Source organism: Gymnogyps californianus, chromosome 1 (assembly GCF_018139145.2).
Source record: "Gymnogyps californianus isolate 813 chromosome 1, ASM1813914v2, whole genome shotgun sequence".
NCBI classification, from domain to species: domain Eukaryota; kingdom Metazoa; phylum Chordata; class Aves; order Accipitriformes; family Cathartidae; genus Gymnogyps; species Gymnogyps californianus.
In genome coordinates this window covers 132,745,136-132,766,036 of record NC_059471.1, presented here as the reverse complement: position 1 = coordinate 132,766,036, position 20,901 = coordinate 132,745,136, and the positions used below count along the sequence as shown (strand labels likewise).

At 43.6% G+C, this 20,901-nt stretch overlaps 1 protein-coding gene across 1 annotated transcript in view; it reads right to left on the bottom strand.

Moving 5' to 3' along the window:
• The window catches only part of EPHA1 (EPH receptor A1), a 37,447-nt gene extending 25,121 nt beyond the window's left edge, over positions 1-12,326 (bottom strand). The window contains exons 1-2 of the mRNA XM_050915598.1: positions 12,233-12,326; positions 8,990-9,057 (exon numbers count right to left, since the gene is read on the bottom strand). Coding sequence (XP_050771555.1) covers positions 8,990-9,057; positions 12,233-12,326 — 162 coding nt within the window. The remainder of the gene's footprint in view (positions 1-8,989; positions 9,058-12,232) is intronic.
• Positions 12,327-20,901: the final 8,575 nt, after the last annotated feature.

Genomic DNA, 20,901 nt, shown 5'->3' with positions numbered 1-20,901 from the left:
TATTTTCAGGAAGGAGCAACTACGTTATGTAATTACTTGTCCTTTAGGGCACTAGCACATAGGTCTCCATCCCACCCATCTCCTTCCATTTAACTTGTACTCAGGTTCTTATGGGAAGATGCTAATGTGCGCCACAGAGCTCCAGCGCATTGATTACAGAACCTGTTTATCAAACCCAGGTTCTGCTGTCTGCTCATTCTCTGAACTGTCTGGCCACATTAAGGTCTTGCATGAAAACAGTTCTGGTCACAACAGATGCTACTAGGTAAGGGATAATGATACTCTAGTCCAACATTCCACCTAGCTATTTTGGAACACTTGTTTCGTATATACCTATTTTGCTAACACCCACTAACAATATCAATAACTACAAAAAGGACAGGAGTGGAAAATCAGATGGTGCATCTTAAGAGTTCAGAATTCATGACTAAAGTTGTATTACGGATAAAGCAAACGTTAGCTCTCATGTTACTTTTGCACTACGTTGTACATTGTGTAGGATCCATTGTAAATGGAAATGATTTTTTTTTTCCAAGGCAAAGGGCTTTGTATGGTGTGAGTTACGGTTTTGTATGGTGTGTCAAGTATACTTCCAGTATTTACAGAGAACCTGGAAAATGAGACTGATGGCAATGGGCAATACTTGCTCTGTTTGCATAGGTTCCTTTTAAAGATGGATCAGGTGGAATCCCACTGACATGGTTTAACCCCAGCCAGCAACTAAGCACCACGCAGCCGCTTCCCCCTCCCCCCTCCCAGTGGGGTGGGGAGGAAGAAAAAAAAAGTAAAACTCGTGGGTTGAGATAAGAACAGTTTAATAACTACAGTAAAATAAAATACACTACTAACTAAGAATAATAATAAATAATAATAATTGTAATGAAAATGAATATAACAAAAAAAAGGAAACAACAGCCAAGAAAAGACAAGTGATGCACAATGCAGTTGCTCACCACCCACTGACCGATGCCCCAGCAGCAATCTGCCCCTCCCAGCCAACTCCCCCCAGTTTATACACTAGGCATGACGTTCTATGGTATGGAACATCCCTTTCGCTAGTTCAGGTCAGCTGTCCTGGCTATGCTCCCTCCCAGCTTCTTGTACACCTGCTTGCTGGCAGAGCATGGGAAACTGAAAAGTCCTTAACTTAGGATAAGCGCTACTTAGCAACAACTAAAACATCAGAGTGTTATCAACATCATTCTCACACTAAATCCAAAACACAGCACTGTACCAGCTACTAAGAAGAGAGTTAACTCTGTCTCGGCCGAAACCAGGACACCCACACAGGGACAGGGTAATTGTGCCTTTTCTTTGAGGTGATCAAACCTGCCTGGAGAAAAGAAGCTGCAGGAGACAGCAGCATGAAAGTCACAGTCAGGAGCTGGCAGGCTCCAGGTCAAGCATAGATAAGCCAGGAACTAGGCCTTAGAAGCAATGGAAATAACCTTCCAAGAAATCAGAGGGAATGGGCACATTTTTCTGCAGCTCTGCCTCTGAGATGGTAAGAATCACACTTCAAAGCATAGGTCCATCCAGCAAGGACACAGCAGGCAACAAAAGATATAAAGCCTTTCCTTTCTAACCTGCCTGCCTGCAAACTCACCAGTATTTTGGTTGGTATTATAATAAAAGTTGGTTTGTTTTTTATTTTAAATAGCCTGTTAGTCTTCTTGGAGGACCATGCTATAGGCAGACTCACCTCAAAGCTCCAGCTGACTTGTGGTGCTTTTGTGTTGACATGAGGAAGTTCAGTGAACCTTGTCCACTCTCATTCAACAGCTATAAAAGGGTGAATCAGCTTCCTGAAGCTGCTAGGCAACAGTGCTGTCATCACTGTAGTGCCTGAGCAGCCATGGTGATGAATGTCATGGTTGTACAGCATCTTTGCTTTGGCTCGCAACGCGGTCTTTTCTGCCCTTCAGGTCACAACACTGAGTGCACTAGCTGAGATTGCTACTTGGGTCTGTGGCAGTGACTTCATCCTAGGCTACCTGGTTGGTGGCTCATGCAATCTGGCCTACGGTACAGCTATTAATTTACACTTTACTTCCTCTCATCTCACTTTTTTTACTCCCCCCTCTCACCCCTCTGAGTAAAGTAAAGTATATCTGGATATGCATAGCATTTTTTTTTCCTTCTCTCCCAAATCCACACAAAATAACTAATTTTCACTTAATAGAATATCATCAAGAACTATGTCCACCAGTCTGCATATCAACAGCAGCAGGGCATGTCAGGATATGACCCTGAAGCCAGAGCTGTTCCCATTTCCAGTTAGTTGTTGACTTTACTAAGCATTTGTTCCTTATTTCTATACAGATCCTGTTCACTTGGAAGAGCTAATCCCCTATGCTTGATACTTAAGCTGAGAGCAGCCTGAGGTATATACTGCTACTCTATTCCAGGTTCAGAGGTGATGACATCCCTTTGAGTTAGATCTTAAAGGACATGCATTGTCAACAGTTGTGGGAAGAGATGCACATAATAGCATTTCTGATGTTTTTTTTTTCACACCACCTTTGGATGCTACAAAAAGCTGACTGGCTGAGACTCGTTCCAGGTAAGACTATCTGAGTAAGATACCAAGAAGTCTGATGAAAAGTGAACTGCCCAGGTTTTAATGAAATAGGAGTGCTGTGCTGGAATCACTTGCAGGGGGAGGGCTGTGTGGCCCACAACTCTATTTCCTTCATGACCAGGCCTATCTGTCTGAGCAGAAGTGGTGGAAACAGAAACCAGCCATCAGCTGTTATTAACATCTGGGACCTCTTAGTCTGGTGGAGCACAACCTCGCCTTGCTGGAACCTGAAGCATGTAAACGTTATCATGTAGTCAGTGATATAAGAGTTGCTGACAGGTCACAGGTACTTGATCTAGTCTATTACCTAAAGAAAATAATTGAGCAGTGTAGAATCTGTACTATGCCTGGGATTTAGCAGGAAAATAACAGCTTAAAAAAAAAAAATCTGTGCATTGGCTTACTCAAATTGCATTCACATAGTTTTTGCAGCTGCTATGTCCATAATCAGACCTCCTGTGAAACAGGGAGTGCAGAACTGCACAAGAATTACATAACTTCCACAGTTCTTCAAGTGTTTTTGGAGCCACAACAGTTGCAGTTAGTGGCTATTTATGAATAGCCTCTGGGATACATTAGGTCACTGGGATTAAATGCACATCCTTAGTCCTGCGTGAAGGTAGACTTTGGAAAAGTTGAGCAGATCAGGTGCCATGCACACTGGGAGACCTGGCAGAAAGTTTGAAACTGATAGCAACACTCTGAAGTATGTGTGTGTCCTGGTTTCGGCTAGGACAGAGTTAATTTTCTTCCTAGTAGCTGGTATAGTGCTGTGTTTTGGATTTAGTAGGAAAATAACGTTGATAACACACTGATGTTTTTAGTTGTTGCTAAGTAGTGTTTATACTAAGTCAAGGATTTTTCAGCTTCGCATGCCCAGCCAGCAAGAAGGCTGGAGGGGCACAAGAAGCTGGGAGGGGACACCGCCAGGACAGCTGACCCAAACTGGCCAAAGAGCTATTCCATACCATATGACATCATGCCCAGTATATAAACTGGGGGAGCTGGCTGGGAGGGGGGATCGCGGCTCGGGAACTAACTGGGCATCGGTCAACGAGTGGTGAGCAATTGCATTGTGCACCACTTGCTTTGTATAGTTTAATTCTTTTAGTATTACTATTGTCATATTATTATTATCATTATCATTGTTTTTCATTCCTTTCTGTCCTATTAAACTGTCTTTATCTCAACTCACGAGGTTTTTTTTCCTGATTCTCTCCCCCATCCCAGGGGTGGGGGGGGGCAGTGAGCAAGCGGCTGCGTGGTGCTTAGCTGCCAGCTGGGGTTAAACCACAACAGTGTGGAAGTAAGCAAGAGTATGGAATAGGCAGAAAAAAAATTATATGTCCTCCACCTCACCATGCATAGGAGATTGAGAACAATGGCAGCCTAGTAAGGAGACTAAGAAAATCATCTGGAAGCTTTAATAATACTATGATCCATGCAGGAATATAATTTGGGAAAAATAAGTTCCATAAACCAGCTACCAGTTGAGAACTGAGCATTGCTGAACCTTTAATATGTAACAAATATGACACAATTTGGCAATTAGTGGCAGCAGCAGAGTTCATGTGATTTCTGAAATAACAGATATCCAATTTAAAAACAAAGTTACTGTGAAAAAGGACTCTTTTACAAGCAAAGACAGCTGTAGAACTGGTGAAAGCATGCCTCCCAAGAAAACATACCAGCTAAAAAAGAATAAAGTGTGTTTAATTTACAATCCATTCAACAGCATAGAGACAGAATGTCATATTGAGAGGCCCAGTATGCAGCAACCTACAGTACAAATGGCTAGGAACTTAAGTAGTCATATATACTCATGAAAGTATGACTGGATTATGCAAATATTATTCACATGCACAAAAAGGAAATTGGAAATAGTGGATAAAAGGAAAATTTCGAGATAGGCCCACAAGCTGGGGGTGAAATAATCATAGCAACTAAAGACAAATATCGGATTGCCTAATACGTTGTATCATAGGCCTACATAAACTGATGCAGAAAATCCATAGGAATAGATATTAGAGAGTTCAAAACATTAAATCAGGTAAAACTGGAAGGACCTTTTGTGCTTGGGCTAAAAATTCAAGCTCAGAATGCTAACGAACAAACAATGCAAAACTATCACGTAAACACAGAAAGATTCAGGTGGGAAGGGACCCTTGGGTCTCTACTGCAATCCCCTCCTCACAGTAAGGCTAACTTCAAAGCCAGGTTGGGTTGCTCAGGGCCTTGTCTATTAAAAGCAAAACGCAAGAGGATAACATGACTCCTCATCACCATCTGTTCAAAGCTGATACAATTACACTTGAAAGCAAAATAGAGATAAATAACTTTTTATACTGTTTTTTTACAAGCTGCCAAGAAGCAATGCTACTACGCCCAGTAACTGAATTTGTTCATTATAAGATTTGAGAAGTCCTTTTTGGACAGTTTCAGTGATTTTTGAAATCAGTTCCAGTAGCCAGGCTGTTTGTGCAGCATGGGGAGCCTTAAAGAAATGTTAGAGCAAGTAAATTCTGGACTCCTGACACCTTCAAAGTGATCATTATTAGCTCTCTCTAATATATGTTAAAAGGTGGGAATCTAGCACTAGTACCGTAATACACCTCCCCATGTTCAACTGGTATTGCTGTCTCAAAACTTCAAACACAAAAAATTTATCAACAAATTTGTTAGATGATGGGAGGGTAGGGGTGGTAAGGTAGGTAAGAAAGTGATTATAGGAACTACAGTCTGCCTTTTTAAGACCCTAGTTTCCAATAGTAGCCTAAAATGAATTAAACCCTTTCTGAACAGCTACTACAAAGCAAGCTAGCACAAACCTTTTAGCAAACAAACTTCTACATACACTTTACTTAAAGTACAGACACTTTCACTTAAAGACTACCTTTAAGGTTAGGCAAGATTTCAGTGCCAGTTAATGTACTCTGGAAGTCCAGAAAAATGACCCATGCTGTCCAAAACTGACTGGTATGCAGCTCGGTGTTCTTTGGCTGAGCATGTGTTAACAGAAGCATTGTCTATCCTGGATACAGACCAAGTCTGACCATGAAACAATCACACATGGCAAGCCACTTCATCCATTGTCATTGGCTAAAAGTGAGGAGAAAACAAAGGTGTAATTCTGCCTCCACAGAATTATCCAACCTCTTCTGGGCTATGCCTCGGAGACCTTGTCCATATAAAGCATGACAATTCCTCACAGCAAATTCCTTCTCTGTGTGATAAGCATATTGACACAAATCCAGCTCACATATGGGAGATCTCTGGCATCTGAGGTTAGGTACAAGTAGCAGTGTTACATGAAATATACCCTTCAACTCTGTATGCAATACAGCTCAGATGTTTCCAGCTTGTTACTAATCAAGCTAGTCAGACTATTCAGTATTAATCTTAGCTCTTTTGTGTCAAAAAATGTTCTGAATTAATCTCGGTTCTCTTTTGAACATATTTACTTCTTCATTTTGGAAGAATGGTTTCAGAAACAGTTGTTCAAAATTCTGATTCTGAGAGAATCGCCCATTGTTCCCTTTTTGCTTGTGGCAATTTGTCAGCCTTCCACCTAACAGTTATTGGGAAATGACGTAATTAGACAAATCCCTGCAAAAGAGTTGCTCATCAGAAGTCAATGAATCTATTCTTCATCCTCTGTTAGTTTATCAGTCATCAGTATCCTGATCTATTAGTTCAGATTGCTCTCAGGCCATGTTTTCCAGCACCTTCTACAATTCCCAGTTAGAACTACTATATTTTAAATATACATATTTTAAAAAGCAGTGTCCTGGTTTCGGCTAGGATAGAGTTAATTTTCTTCCTAGTAGCTGGTATAGTGCAGTGTTTTGGATTTAGTAGGAAAAGAATGTTGATAACACACTAATGGTACAGTCAGCACAAGCAGAAGGGTATGCCAACTCCTAGCACTGCTGTGAACCTACTGTGCAAAAATCAGATGTTCTGTAACAAAGGTTTTGTCTTCCTTCTGTCAGATTATTTTTAGAATGCACTTTTCAGTGTTTTTTTCCAATCTCTTCAAGGGGCAGACTTCATCCTGAACATGCCTGGAGCCTAGTATTGGGTTAAAATTACCACACAGACAGTTGATGGGGACAACAAAAGGAACAATGGGCAAAACATGATCTACATGTATGTCTCACTAGGGCACCTGTTTTGAGTGGGGTATAATAATAACCAAAACAGCTGTACTAATGAAACAAATGCAGTTATGCCAGTACAGGAGAACCTCACTGTCTGGCTCTAGTTCACCCAGTAAGACTACCAGGAGGAGGAGGAGGCTGGGGTGAATTTAAACCAGCCACAGCGCATTACAGAGGAAAGTTATGAAAATGAGTTAGGAACAGGCTGAACCTAGGTCTACTTTATAAGCAGCAAGGGTAAAGACTCTTTCTCCATAGGAGAGTTTGGGGCTTGCTGGAAAGATAAGAGCATGGATGAGGAACTGGAACTATGTATTAACATACATCCTTCTAACTACTGCAGCGCAGTCCCTGAATTCCCTTTTCTTTGTGCCTTCCTTCCACCCCTCCCACAGTCCTGCTATTCAAAGGAAACCATCTTCGATAACATCGGTTGTGACACTAGAGGGTCTGCTCAACTGTACTTCACACTAAATAGCTGTACTTGTGTGTTGGCTTTGTGTGGTGGGGTTTTGGTAGCGGGGGAGGGGCTACAGGGCTGGCTCCTGTGAGAAGCTGCTAGAAGCTTCCCTGGCTCCAACCTGGACCTGCCTCTGGCCAAGGCTGAGCCCATCAGCAATTGCAGTAGCGCCTCTGTGATAGCGTATTTAAGAAGGGGAAATAAGACTGCTGAAAAAAAGGAAGAGCTGCAGCAAAGAGAGGAGTGGGATGTAAAAGAAACAACCATGCAGACACCAAGGTCAGTGAAGAAGGAGAGAGAGGAGGAGCGCCGGAGCAGAGATTCCCCTGCAGCCTGTGGTGAGATGGCAGGCTGTCTCCCTGCAGCCCACGGAGGTTTAACAGTGGGGCAGAGATTCCCCTGCAGCCCGTGGAGGACCCCACGCCGGAGCAGGTGGCTGGGCCCAGAGAAGGCCGTGACTCCGTGGGAAAACCCACGCTGGAGCAGTTCGTGGAGGACTGCAGCCCATGGAAAGGACTTGCATTGGAGAAGCTCGTGGAGGGCTGACTCCCATGAAAGGGACCCCACACTGGAACAGGGGAAGAGTGTGAGGAGTCCTCCCCCCAAGGAGGAAAGAGCGACAGAAACAACGTGTGACGCACTGACCGCAACCCCAGTTCCTGCCCCCCTGCGCCACTAGCAGGGGAGGAGGTAGAGGAGTCAGGAGCAAAGCTGAGCCCAGGAAGAAGGGAGGGGTGGGGGGAAGGTGTGTTTTTAAGATATGGTTCTAGTTCTCATTATCCCACTCTGATTTGATTGGTAACAAATTAAATTGATTTCTTTTCCCCAAGTCGAGTCTGTTTTGCCTGTGACCATAACTGGTGAGTGATCCCTCCCTGTCCTTGTCTCAAGTCATGAGCCGAGCCTTTCATTATATTTTCTCCTCCCCATCCCACCGCAGGGGGAGAAGTGAGCAAGCGGCCGCATGGTACTTTGTTGCTGGCTGGGCCTAAACCATGACAACTTGTACAAAAATAGCTGAGAGCTCAGCTGTCTTTTTGGGTCCAATTTTGCAGTGGTTTCAGGAGTAGATTTTGAAGCACTTCCACCAAGTCAATTTTACAGTCACGAAACAAAGGGAAATGCCTCTCCCATTATCAGCTGTGTGGGCCAAACACAGCATTAGGGCTTGGTGTAAAGTCCTAGAACCATGCAGCCCACTCAGCAGGCCAGATTGCTGCCCCATGAGTTAACAGTTATTTCTTCAGTCAGCTGCTGAGTTAAAAAATGTGTAACTGAATCATTCAGTTTAGTACTCAAGAGGAAAAAAGACAGAACAACCTTAAACAGACAAAGATTCTAAATTCTTGAGAGACTTGGAGACAGAAATACTTCTGCCATGGCTATTTGCCCAGAAAAGGAGACATAAGAAGTGTTTGCAACATGTTAGAATGAAAAACTGGGTGATGATTTGATTTTTTCCTTTTTCTCCATTAAGTTTTATTACTTCATGGAAACAATATATTTCAAGGACATGTTTAATCACTGAGAGCTACTGGAAGTCAATAGGCATCAGAAGAGCTACTGGAAGTCCATGAGGCATGAGTCCTCAAACAGCTGGCTAGTGGGTGAGGCTGCAGAGGTGAAGGGGCTGCAAGGGAGAGAGACTTACAAAGCATACAATGTCCAGGAGAGGGTGGAGCTGCAGAAGCCCGATTTTGGGAGGCAGGGTGAAATTTCAACTTGGATTATGCTTTTCCATCATTTAGTACTCCCAGTGGCTCCCCTTCCTTGAAGGTGTGTACTCACCCCTACTTCTGGAGGGTCTGGAAGCCAGCCCAGTTCACCCTGCGCCGTGCTTGTGTCGAGTAGATCCACTGAAAACCAGAAGAAGGGGGAAAAAAAATCAGTGACCCAACTCATTTGACCCATGGAATGGCTTCATCCTCGTTTTGTCACAGAAGACAAAGCCTGCACTTCCTCTCTCAACCCCATGTCCTTTGTGACTTTTTACCTTCAAAAAGCACGGCTAGAAGAAGGATGGGAAGACACAAGACAGTGCAGCTAGAGGGAAGTTAAAAGGTTTTCCTCATATATGAGACTCCCTGCCCTTCCTAGTAACCCCTATTACTCTCAAGTAATACCCACACACATCCAAAAAATGCAACCCTGACAAATTTTTCCACTTCCTAAAGCTGCACCAAAATGGGAGCAGGAGGCTGAAGCCTATTGAAATAGGAACCCAGCATTAGCAGCTGAACACATCTTTCCTTGGAATAGGAAGGCAGCAGACAAAATGGATGAAGAGGCAGGCAATCAAATAAATTACCAACACGAAAGATCAATCAGTGTCACATAGAGGTACTATTCAGTGCTTGAAACACACTGGGAAAGTACAAAGGCAGCGTGAAGTTGTAGAAGGGACTTTCTACTGTCACAGTACCCAAAAGTCATGAGATGCATCAGTTGCTCAAACTGCTGAGCCCTCTACCTCTGACCCAGGCTGTCCACCATCTGATGGTGGCCTAGAAATCGTTTCACCCTCTCCCCTCCACGACTGTTTTAGCCATGACAGCAAGAGAGTAAGGGCTCCCGGGCTGAACATTGCCACCTCTTGCAGGATTGCCCTGCATGGCAGTGTTAAGCCTTGGCTCCTGGAGTCATGAAAAAGGAGAAATTCAGCAGTATATTCATTTTTAGCCCTCAAAGAAATTTGAAAATGTGATCAGAGTTTGCCCTCAAGTCTTGATCTGAAGAGAAGGTAAAAATGTATCACTTTGTAGGCAAACAGGGAGAAGAGAGAGGAGTTGGAATAAGTCGTACTGCTAGATGTGCAGCTTCGTGCCTGCCTTTGGGTCTGCCAGTGCTGCCAGAACAGACTACTGGTTTCGGTGCACCTATTGCAGCCCCAGCTTGGGAACATAGGAAACAGGAAAAATTCCTTGGATTCCCTTTTAGATTCCTGTGGGTGTATTCAGAGGGGTCATTCCTAAACATCTCAGAAAAGAATTTGGGGGTGAAAGGTAGGAGGGGGGAAGTATTTAAATGGCATTTAAATAACCAGATTTTCTCCCCCTCATCTGACTGCTTTACAAATACTGCCTGCCAACTATAAGTAATAGAGTGTAAAGTGCAGATCAGCAAGAGTCCTGTGGAATGAGGAAGCATGCTGTGTGCCCAGAGTCAGAGATAAGAGGGATTGCACTGCTGTTCTCACCTCTGAAACACCCTTTCAGGATTGGGAGAAGGGAAAAGCAGGAATCCAGGTTTTGCAAGTTCGCAGCATTCACAGCATGGTCATATGGCAAAACCTTCCTAGCCACAGACTCCCTGTCCAGATAAGGCTCCTCACTCACTTTTCTTCTGCTCTCTATTTGAGATACTATTCTTGTGTTGTTGTCTCCAAAAACTCCCAGGGTGAGGTAGCCTGTCCTTCCAGAACCGTCACCCAGATAATATCTATCCCACGCACTTCAGGCCTGAAGCAGTGATGTGGAAGTGAGAGGGGCTGCATGGCAAGTTCTAGCAGTGCAAGGGAAAAGGAACTCGGAAGCAGCCAGGACAGGAACCTTGCAGAGCCCGTGTGCCATGCTACTGCACTGCCAGCAGCAGCTCCTTCAGCTGCCGAGTGCCCACTGGAGGGGGTGAAGTCCGTTCTCAAGAAGTACCTCTCAAAGTGAAACCCACAACAGGGATTCTCCAAGGAAAGGAAGAACGAGTCAGCAAGACTACAAGAGCACAGGGAATACGAGTACTCGGGGCCTACGAGTTCTTTGGTCCACAGCCTCACTGCTATGAATCTCACGTGGCTGTCCAGCCATATGGGAGGAGGTCTCCCCAAAAAGAAGAAAGACTTCAGATAAGAGAGGATGCTGGGGAAATGAGCTGTTCCCAGACAGACACATTAAGGAAGAGTGGATCACAGACACAGCCCAAATGAGATGGTTGAGATAGGGCAGAAGCCAGCAGAGAAGTCCCTGAGTGTTACTGCCAACTACTGGTCACACACCTAGGGAAACCAGAGCCTGCGTAGCGCTACCTTATATTACTTCTCACCTAGGCTGGCCTTCTCCTCAATGTCTGCTAGCTGCATCCATGTAGGTGGATCCTCAATACAAACGTGCTCATCAAGAACACTTTAAAAGAGCACTCAGCACTTGCAGGGTCCAAGATGAGCCCATGGTTGAACTGCCAGTTATAACTAGGTCCTCCTGATCGAGAGCCTGGAGCAGCAAAGGAGAGGGCTGTCCTTGGGATGGAAAAGCCCCAACACCTCTCACTGTGCAAAACAGAGACTAGAAGTCTCTGGCACGAATTAACTGCAGGAGGAGGTAGGGAACAGAACAGAGATTTACTCTTCCTCACCTCTCTGCTAAAAATTCCCATTCCCCAGATGTTTCATAACCACTGTGCAACTGCCAAGATGGAAGAAAAAAAGATCACTACATCTAATAAAAGGAACTAAGTGGAACAGAGAAGGCAAGGGAGTGTTAAGAGAAGAGGTGGAAGAGGAAGTTGTAAAGCCTAGCTATACCTTCCAACACTGGGGTAGGTGAAAGAGACTGCCTCTGAAAAAATGACTGTCCTCTTGCTCACAAGGGTTAACTCCCAAGAGGGCTTCCTGAGGAAACTGTGGGGGTGTTGGGGGGGGGGGGGGAGGGGGAACTTTCTGAGTTTGTGTTTAAACTTGTTATCTGCAACGCTTGTGTTTAAGGCAAACAGGCAGAATTCTCTTGGATCACTGGATATGTCGAGGCATTTGTACTTCAACTGGGAGAGGGTGGAGAGGGAGGAGGAGAACATACCTGGGCTCAGTTCACTGAGCCACCAAGATTCGGATGGGATTTGCTCCAGGCCTTCGTCCCCCCACACCCACCTGCCCTCCCCAGACACCCCAGTCCCTCTCCAGCTCCCTCCGGGCGGGCTGTGGTGTCCCTGGGGCCTCACCCGTGTTGGCCAGGCCCTGTTCCTTGCCCCTTAGGGAGGTCGCTCTCTGCCTGCCCGCCCAAGCTCAACCCTCCAGGCAGAGGGACCAGCGGGTCCCACGCTTACCTTCTTTCCCAGGCACCTCGGAAGGAAGGAGAGCCCAAAAGAGAAGGAGCCCAAGGGAGAGCTTGATCCCGCTGCTCCAGGTCCTCAGCTCCATGCTGGCTGGAGAGGGGGGCTGGCTCCCAGCCCCTGTCTTCTCTCCCGGCTCAGGCCTCCGAGCCTTGGCTCCTGCTCGCAGTGCATGAACCTCTCCTGCAGCCTCCTGACTGGAGCGCACACATTGCACAACCTCCCTGCCTGGCCCACAGTTATGATGAAAGATCAAGGCAAGTGGGTGGAGAAGCCTTACTGCCTTTACCTGTTTTAAAGGGGCTGGTCACAGACTTCCCATCTGGCAGGCAAATAAACCCACCTTAAAGGCAGCCACCTTTTTCCTGGGAGCCTCCCTCCACCTTTGCTCCAGTCCCGTAAGAGGCTCCCGATTGCCACCTCCTGGGCAGCCCTCGCCACCGTCCCCGCTCTTGCTCCGCCGCCGCCGTCCGCGGGCGACTCTCCGGGGGCTGCCCCGGGGGCGCTCGGCGGTGAGCCTGGCCAGGGCTGGCCCCCGCCTCTGCCCCCGGCCCCTCCCGTGGCGCGCTTGTAACTTCTAGAGATGGAAACAGCCCAGACACGGCGTTAGAGAGTGCTCGGTCCGCTTCTCTCTGTGATAATGTGGCTAAAACCACTGAGCCGTCCTTGCAGTACGCTATGTAAAATTTTAGGAAATCCATCTGTACGCAGTGGCGGCGGTCCATTTTGTTCCCGAAGCTGTGACAGCATGTCACAGAGCGATAGCCATGCCACTTTATCTGGCCAGAATTACTGTTTTTCTTTTAGTAAGCTCCTCAGCATCGATGGAAGGTGCCTGCTTTTCAATAAAAAAATCACGGGAGAGGAAATGAGCATCTCTATGTAGGAAGACCTCATGGGACTTTTAGTTTCCTTCCTGAGGGACATAAATATGAAAGAACTTGCTTTTGTTGTATCTCTTCTGGTATTCATCAAGGATGTTACTCCCACCCATACACAGCTATTACACCCCTCCCCGTAACATACAGATGGCATTATTCCTCCAGTTGCTGTAAGGCTGCATTCCTCCTGCTCTCTTCCTCCTCCTCCCCAAGGAAGGCTAAAGAAAGGACTTTGTCAGGTTGCCTAGAGAAGCTGGGGGATCTCCACCCTTGGAGATGTTCCAGACTCACCAGGACACAGCCATGAGCAACTTATCTACCTCTGGAGTCAGCCCTGCTGTGAGCAGGGGTTGGGACTACGGACCTCCTGAGGTCCCTTGCATCTAAATCTTTCAGTGAGTTCTGCGATTCTCTAACCATACATCTTGGAAAACCAAAATCTATCCCAAGAAGTTTGAACACAGGCAAGAGATATTTGAGAACAAATGGTTAAAATACTAAGCTTTAAATTTTACATAGCACATGAAGTAAAATATCAGTACAAATAATTCAAATGTTAATGTCATTCAGAGTAGTTATATCTTAAATTTATTCCTGTCTAAAGTGCTCTTTCTCAGTCTACAGTGCTAAGTCTCAAATTTTTATGCCCACCTTTCCCCTACATTTGAATGACTCCCATTGCAGCACCAGTATAAGGTTTCCTTGTCTACATCCCATACCTTGAGTTTGCAGTAGTGGAATGTATCCATTTCAGTCTTCATTTGTACTATACTGTGCCTTCTTCAGTCTATGATGTAGCAGTGGGGCAGATGGACCAACGGCTAACTTCTCCTTGTGACGGGACAACATAGACAAGGCCTACATAGACATGAAATGGGAAAGAACGATTTGCAAATGGAGGGTAAGGCTCTAGGGCAGCTCAGGAGCTCATATCCTTCCTCAGGCAAAAAAAAATCAGTGTTGCAGCCTTACATTCAGTTCCTCAGGGCTACCTGAGTTTGCATCTGTAGAATCTCAGAAGTGCCAAAGCTCTGGAGTGAAGAACTTAGGGATGCTTTGTCTCTGTTTCGTTAGTGGGCAGATACTCAGGACATCTGATCTAAGCTATTTGGAATAGGCAGGAACAGATTTACTAGAGAATCTAGTAAAGGTTTGGAGAATTAAAATTCTCTAGAGAATTTATTGGAGAAGATGGCCTAAAAAAGATTTACTTTCTTTTTCTTCCCCTTGTTAGTGTTGGCTGATGGAGGTCAGAAATTGGGGTATTCCAGATGACGGTGGTCAGAAATCATATGTACTGCTTTGTTATTTTGTAGATTGGAGTTCGCCTACTGTAGCTCCCCGTCAGAATGTGTACAATGGTAGTCAAACAAAATACGATCTAATGTTACAGCAAGATCAAGCTCTGCAGCACATCTATAAACAAGTGGAAGCATAAAAAAGTATAAACCCCAAATGCCTGGAACTTTACTGATATCTGTAAAAGCTCTGCTGCATTGCTTTGCCATGTGTCCTCTGCACCGAAATGCAGATCCAAAGGGAAAAAGAGGGAATCTACAGAGAGGTTGTACCCAGTACAGTGGAGTACTACATGTGAATTATTCATACAACTCTGCTGAGTGTTTCATTGACAAGATCCTTTTGCTTGTGCATCACAGGGTTGGATTTTGTCTTTGCAAACTGTTGGACAAAACTCATTCCCTGAGTGTCTAGTGCAAAAAAAAAAAAAATCTGAAATAACTTCATTTCAAAAAATCTTTATCTTTACAATCATATTCTATGATTCTATGATTTACACCTCCACAACCTTTTCACTGTCATGGCTTCCCGGTGAGCTTCCCATCTCTGGCATGCTTTTTGATGGTAAGAAGATAACTGCATCTTTTAAACTCACTCTCAGCATGTCTTTGGGTTGAAACTCATCCTGTATTTCTAGTCCCTCTGAGTATTTCTGAATTGCAAGGCATATTTTTTCCTTCCATTTCCCAGTATCCTGTTTTGTGTATGGCTGAGATGAGGTATCTAGCTGGAAAATATCACTACACAACACACCTGGGCTTTCCTCCTACAGATACATGGGCTTGTGGTGAGGGAAGTGAGGAGGAATGGTATGCACCAAGTCTTGTCTTGATGTACTGTTGGGACAGTGAAAGGGCACTCCCAAGACTGAGCTGGGACGTGGTTCTTTTGAACTGCAGTTCAGACAGAACTCTTTCATATGTTTCTTATAAATTATTTACTGTGTTTGCTGCTCCTCACATTTTAGAAAGAGCTATGAGTTTCACCATTGTGCTGTTAAATGTCCTCCTAGATGATGAATGAAACTGAACCTAGAAACAATCTCTGGAGTTCCTCACTTGATATTATTTCCCAAGCTATCAAAGCATCCCTTTGATATTGATAACTTGAATCTGTGCATCTTGAACTGGCTTTCAGTAAAGTGTTACAGTAACATAGATGTATAGAGCTCCCAGGGGCCCCAATCACATTCTGCAACAAGCCCCGCTTCAGTCTAAAGGAAGAACTTGCCGTTGTTCTGTGGCCTCTGATTCCCTCCTTTTATCCACTATCTCTACAACTCTAAGAAAAATCTGTGACAGCTCTGTAAAGCATAGGGGACGCTCTGTTTCGATGTTTCATTCCCTGTAGAGAATTCATGCTCGCTCTCTCTTATTCTCACCTCCATGACCACAGTTTAATATTCTAGTGTTTTCTTTTTTTATCTTGGAAAGTTTTCTGGCTCTACTCCATCAGCAATTATCTTAGAATATTTCAAGCAGCTGACTTCAGACAGTCTTTCTGCAGAAAATAGACTCCTACCATATAGGGGTTTATGCTGTTAAATTAGTTTTGTACATGGACTTTTTTCATTCAGAAACTCAGACTTTATTTTAAACAGATATTTTAAATTCCTACAAAGGAGCACAAGACTCCTCTTGATCACAAAGTGGTCACCCCTAGCTTAGGGACTTGAGGACTTAACTGGTTATCTTTCTCCCCTGAGAAGAATAACAAGGGCAAGGGAACGAATGAAGCTGATAGAGACAGGGTGTAGATCTGGGTTTTCATTCCCAGTAGAAGCAGTGGACACTCCCTCACTCTTCCTCACATATCCAGAGAGAAGCACCCTTGGAGATGTACAGGATTTGCCTGAACAAGGCCATGAGCAACCTGACACAGCTTTGGTGTTAACCCTGCTGTGAGTAGGTATTTGGGCTAAAGACCTCCAGTAGTCCCTTCCCATCTTAATCTTTTTCTGATTCTGTTCATCACCAGTAGATGAACAATCATGTCTTCTTGCCACCAGGAATGTAGACAGCTTCTTACTTGGGCTCCAGTCAAAACGGGAGGGCACTTTCCCATTTATATTCTCCACCTAACAGAGATGGCATACCAGTGGGAAGGACATGGACATGGACTAGATGCAGCATCCCTGCATAAAACTCCACTTACTTGTTCATCAGCAACGTCCTCATAGGTGTTTCTCTACCTACTGATGCCCTGGCTGGACACCTAATTAGGCACAGAAGCATGTTTCCACTGTTGGCTGAACTGCAGGCTTTCTGGCTTTTGTCTCTTGATAAGCTATCCTGCACATGGTCTGGCATGCTCTTATTGGGCTTGCAAAACAGAAGTAAACTAAATTATTATACCATCCTGAAAATGAGGAGGAGGACCTTTCTTTTCCCCAGAAATTACCTGAGAAAATTCTCTTGCCTTCATATCCCAGTTCTGCTCCCCATGGTGGTCCAGGGGGTGTGGAGCCCGACAGGTGCCAGCTGCTTCAAGGTGCTGTGGCAGGAGCAGAGAGCAGCCCACCCCACCCATCAGGACCACATGTAGTTTAAGGGTGATGCGATCAGTTTTGTCTGGTGATGGCTGGGATTTTGTTTCTTTCCAAGTTAACACTTTTGGTCAACAGTGAAGCCATGAGAGACTGAGGGACCTATTGCAAAAAGAAAAAAAATCTAATCAAAACAGGGCTTCATTTATGTTAAGATGCGACAATTTGGGTAGACAAGTGGAAAGCAATGCAAACCCAGCCATAATATGATCTGATTCATATTCCCATTCATAAAACTGCCCTAAGAGGTACAAGTCTGGGTCACGAGTTAGTTACTTTCTAATAGATATTATAGCACATTATATACTTATAAATCCAAAAAGTGCAGTTACCACTCCTCTTCGAGAGCACATTCTTCCTGGGCACATTTGAAGATATTTATTTGTCTTGGTGGCGTTAAGTTTTCACTTTTTTATTACTTCTATCACTGACCTCAGGAAGAAAAAAAAAAGCAGGATTCAATTTCTCCTTGAGCATTACTAACACAACAGCATATGTACAATAAACATAAAATTTGATCCAGAGAAATTTGATTTCTAGTAGAGATGCTGTTGTGGTTTAACGCCAGCCAGCAACTAGGCACCACGCAGCCGCTTCCCCCTCCCCCCTCCCAGTGGGGTGGGGAGGAGGAAAAAAAGTAAAACTCATGGGTTGAGATAAGAACAGTTTAATAACTACAGTAAAATAAAATACACTACTAACTAAGAATAATAATATTATTATTATAATAATTGTAATGAAAAGAAATATAACAAAAAAAAAAGAAATGACACCCAAGAAAAGACAAGTGATGCACAATGCAATTGCTCACCACCCGCTGACCGATGCCCCAGCAGCAATCCGCCCCTCCCGGCCAACTCCCCCCACTTTGTATACTGAGCATGACGTTCTATGGTATGGAATATCCCTTTGGCCAGTTCGGGTCAGCTGCCCCGGCTATGCTCCCTCCCAGCTTCTTGTATACCTGCTTGCTGGCAGAGCATGGGAAACTGAAAAATCCTTGACTTAGGATAAGCGCTACTTAGCAACAACTAAAACATCAGAGTGTTATCAACATTATTCTCACACTAAATCCAAAACACAGCACTGTACCAGCTACTAAGAAGAAAATTAACTCTATCCCAGCCGAAACCAGGACAGATGCTCATGACTTCTTCAACTAGGTTGTAGAAAAATAGGATTATAATATTTTTAGTAATTGAATCACAGCTCAAAATATAGCAATAGTAGTCTCTGCATGACAAATACATACCTCTCTGTAATTTGTAATTCGTTCATATTTTCTAGCTGTTCTTTCCCAGTCTTGGATTAATTATGCTTAAGTGTGAAAATACCTCACCAACATTGAAAAAAATCATAAGCAGCCATATCACTAGTCACTTTGATAGCGTGATTTTAAATTTCTTTTTTCTACACTGACAGCTGAATGTGTGAGTTAATCTTTTAATTTATGGTTTTTTAATAGAAATTTTAAAGCTTTTACGTATGTTTCAAATCTGTGGTTACTTTTATGGTCCTCTTCTTGACAAATCACAGTTGCGTCCACAATCTAAACACAATAAGCTTGCCCTTATTTCTTGCTGTTGTAGCTTAATCTTGGTGTTGTAGTGTTGCTGTCCTGTGTGGAAAAGAAATAGTTGCTACTGGTCACTGCGTTAAAAAACTATGTTCATCCTGAGTGGTTTCAATGTTGACATCAAGAGAAGATATTTGAAACAGACACCTTGCTGTCTTGCAGGTGGAAAGAGGGCACTGATTGTGGTAACATCTTCCCAACTCACTGTGAACTCCATTCCCAGTTTAGCTTCCCACTTGATTTTTGAAACTTGAACTCTTAATTAAATCAAAACATGAAAACTAAAATGAATGCTGAGAGCAACTGTAAACCAAAAACACAATAAAACATGACACACATTTTAGGAGACCTGATTTTCAGCAGTGACTAGGCTAGAGGCCATGTGCTGCTGAGCCATCTGGTCTTCCCTCAGCTTTACATACCAATTTGTAGAACCAGACGGTCTTATATCTTTACATACCAATTTGTAAAACCAAACTGCCTCATATCTTTGCACTTATGCAAGTAAAGCCAAGGGTACACACTGGGTGGGTATTGACCTTCCCATTCTCACTTTTTCTTGGTCTTGTCTAGAAGATAACTGAGCACAGCAGGATCTTTGGAGCCTAGAGCTTTAGGTTAGGGATACAATGCTGGAATTATTAATAGCACCTTCAGTCAGCTTTTTGATGTGGAGATGATTGCAGGGCGAAGTGAAACTGACTCTGAAGCCAGCCAGCTGGCATGGAGCTTCACCTCATTCCTCAACTCCACTTCGGTCTCCTGATTATTTCATGTCCTACGTTCCTGGTTGCTTCCTGAGACAGTCCACTAAAGGGGACTTAAGGCCTTGCACAACAACCCAGTTGGAAAATAAAAAGTTTCTAGAGTCTAGAAATTTTTTATTCTGGGGGGCAAGCACAGAATATTTAAGCATATTTGTTCCCCATTAGCCTGTTCACAGGGGTGTGGACTTTATTTTTTTATATCATATAGGATCCTATCAGATTTTATATGTTTGGTAAGTAATTTCATATAATGGCACAAAACAATCTCAGGAAGGACTCATCTCTTTTTGTCTGTAAATCTTCTATCTATAAATATCTGCAAAAGAAACTCCTATAGCATTCTAGTTTTTATCATTGTAAAGTCAATATGGCTAGTGCCCTTGGCGTGTTGAATGATAAACATAAGGAAAATGGGGGCCTTTTCTCAATAAAGCAAATCACCATCTTTGACAGCTTTTCACCCTCATGATATTAAAGTCCACTTTCTAGGTTTAATCCTATCCCCGCATCAATTTTCACTGGCTACAACTCCATTGTTGTAAACAGCTGTATTAATTTCACCTTGATGCTTTCCTTCTGCTTCAGATCAAAGGACAAAAGAAGCTATTTGGGTAAATATAGGATTATCTGCAGGTTTTCTAAGCTTTTAAAGAATCCAAACGAAGGGAGGCTGGTGGACTGACTTTCCATGTAAGCCAAAATGGATAAGCTGTGATAACATGACTTTGTCAAGGGGAGGTGGATACATTGAAACTTCTTCCATGCTCTTAAAATTGGACTTCCAGCAGAATTTCAACTTCCCTAACCCATAACAGAAACACTTCCCCTTAGTAAACTTTTTGTATTTAGACTCCTAGAAAAGTAAGAATTTTTTTAATGCAAGTGCATTTAATTCTTTTAGGAGATTGAGTATTTATAGGAACAATTTTTAGGAAATGTCTTACCTGGATTGCCAGCAAAACATGACAGTGTGCAAAAAAAAAGGAGCTTTCACTGGTTTCTCTACACTGAAAAGGAGATTTCACTGGTACCCTACCAGTATCAGTGGTACTGGTAGGCAGCACTCAATATACCACCTTGAAGTACCTCCTTGAGTGAAGGTACCTCTTTGAATGGTATGTACCATGGACCTTGAGTACCCTGAATGTTATTCAACATCTCTGCCATCATCCTCCAAACTCTCTTCAGACTTACCAGTCTAAAATTTTTTATTGACTTCCCAGTTTCCAGTTTCTACTTTCATCTTGATAGAAAAATAATGAAACCAATACAGCAGCTTTAAATAATTTTGTGTTGCTCTTTTGATTGTGCTGAGATGACCATGAATGTAAGCAAGAGTATGTATGTGATCACAGTAGTGAGACCACAAATTGATCAAATCTCTTCTTCCTCACAAGTCATTAAAGCATTTCCCTTTAGGTAAAGTGTTATGTTAGAGACTTTTTTTTTTTTAGCAGAGATTTTTTTTGTCATAAATGTATTGATGCATGTTGAATTCTGCCTGGATATTTGCTATAGTGAAGTCTACGGAGAATCTGGTCCTAACATGGTTATGGGGCTGTTTTCCAACAAGCACACACTTATTCTACTAAAAT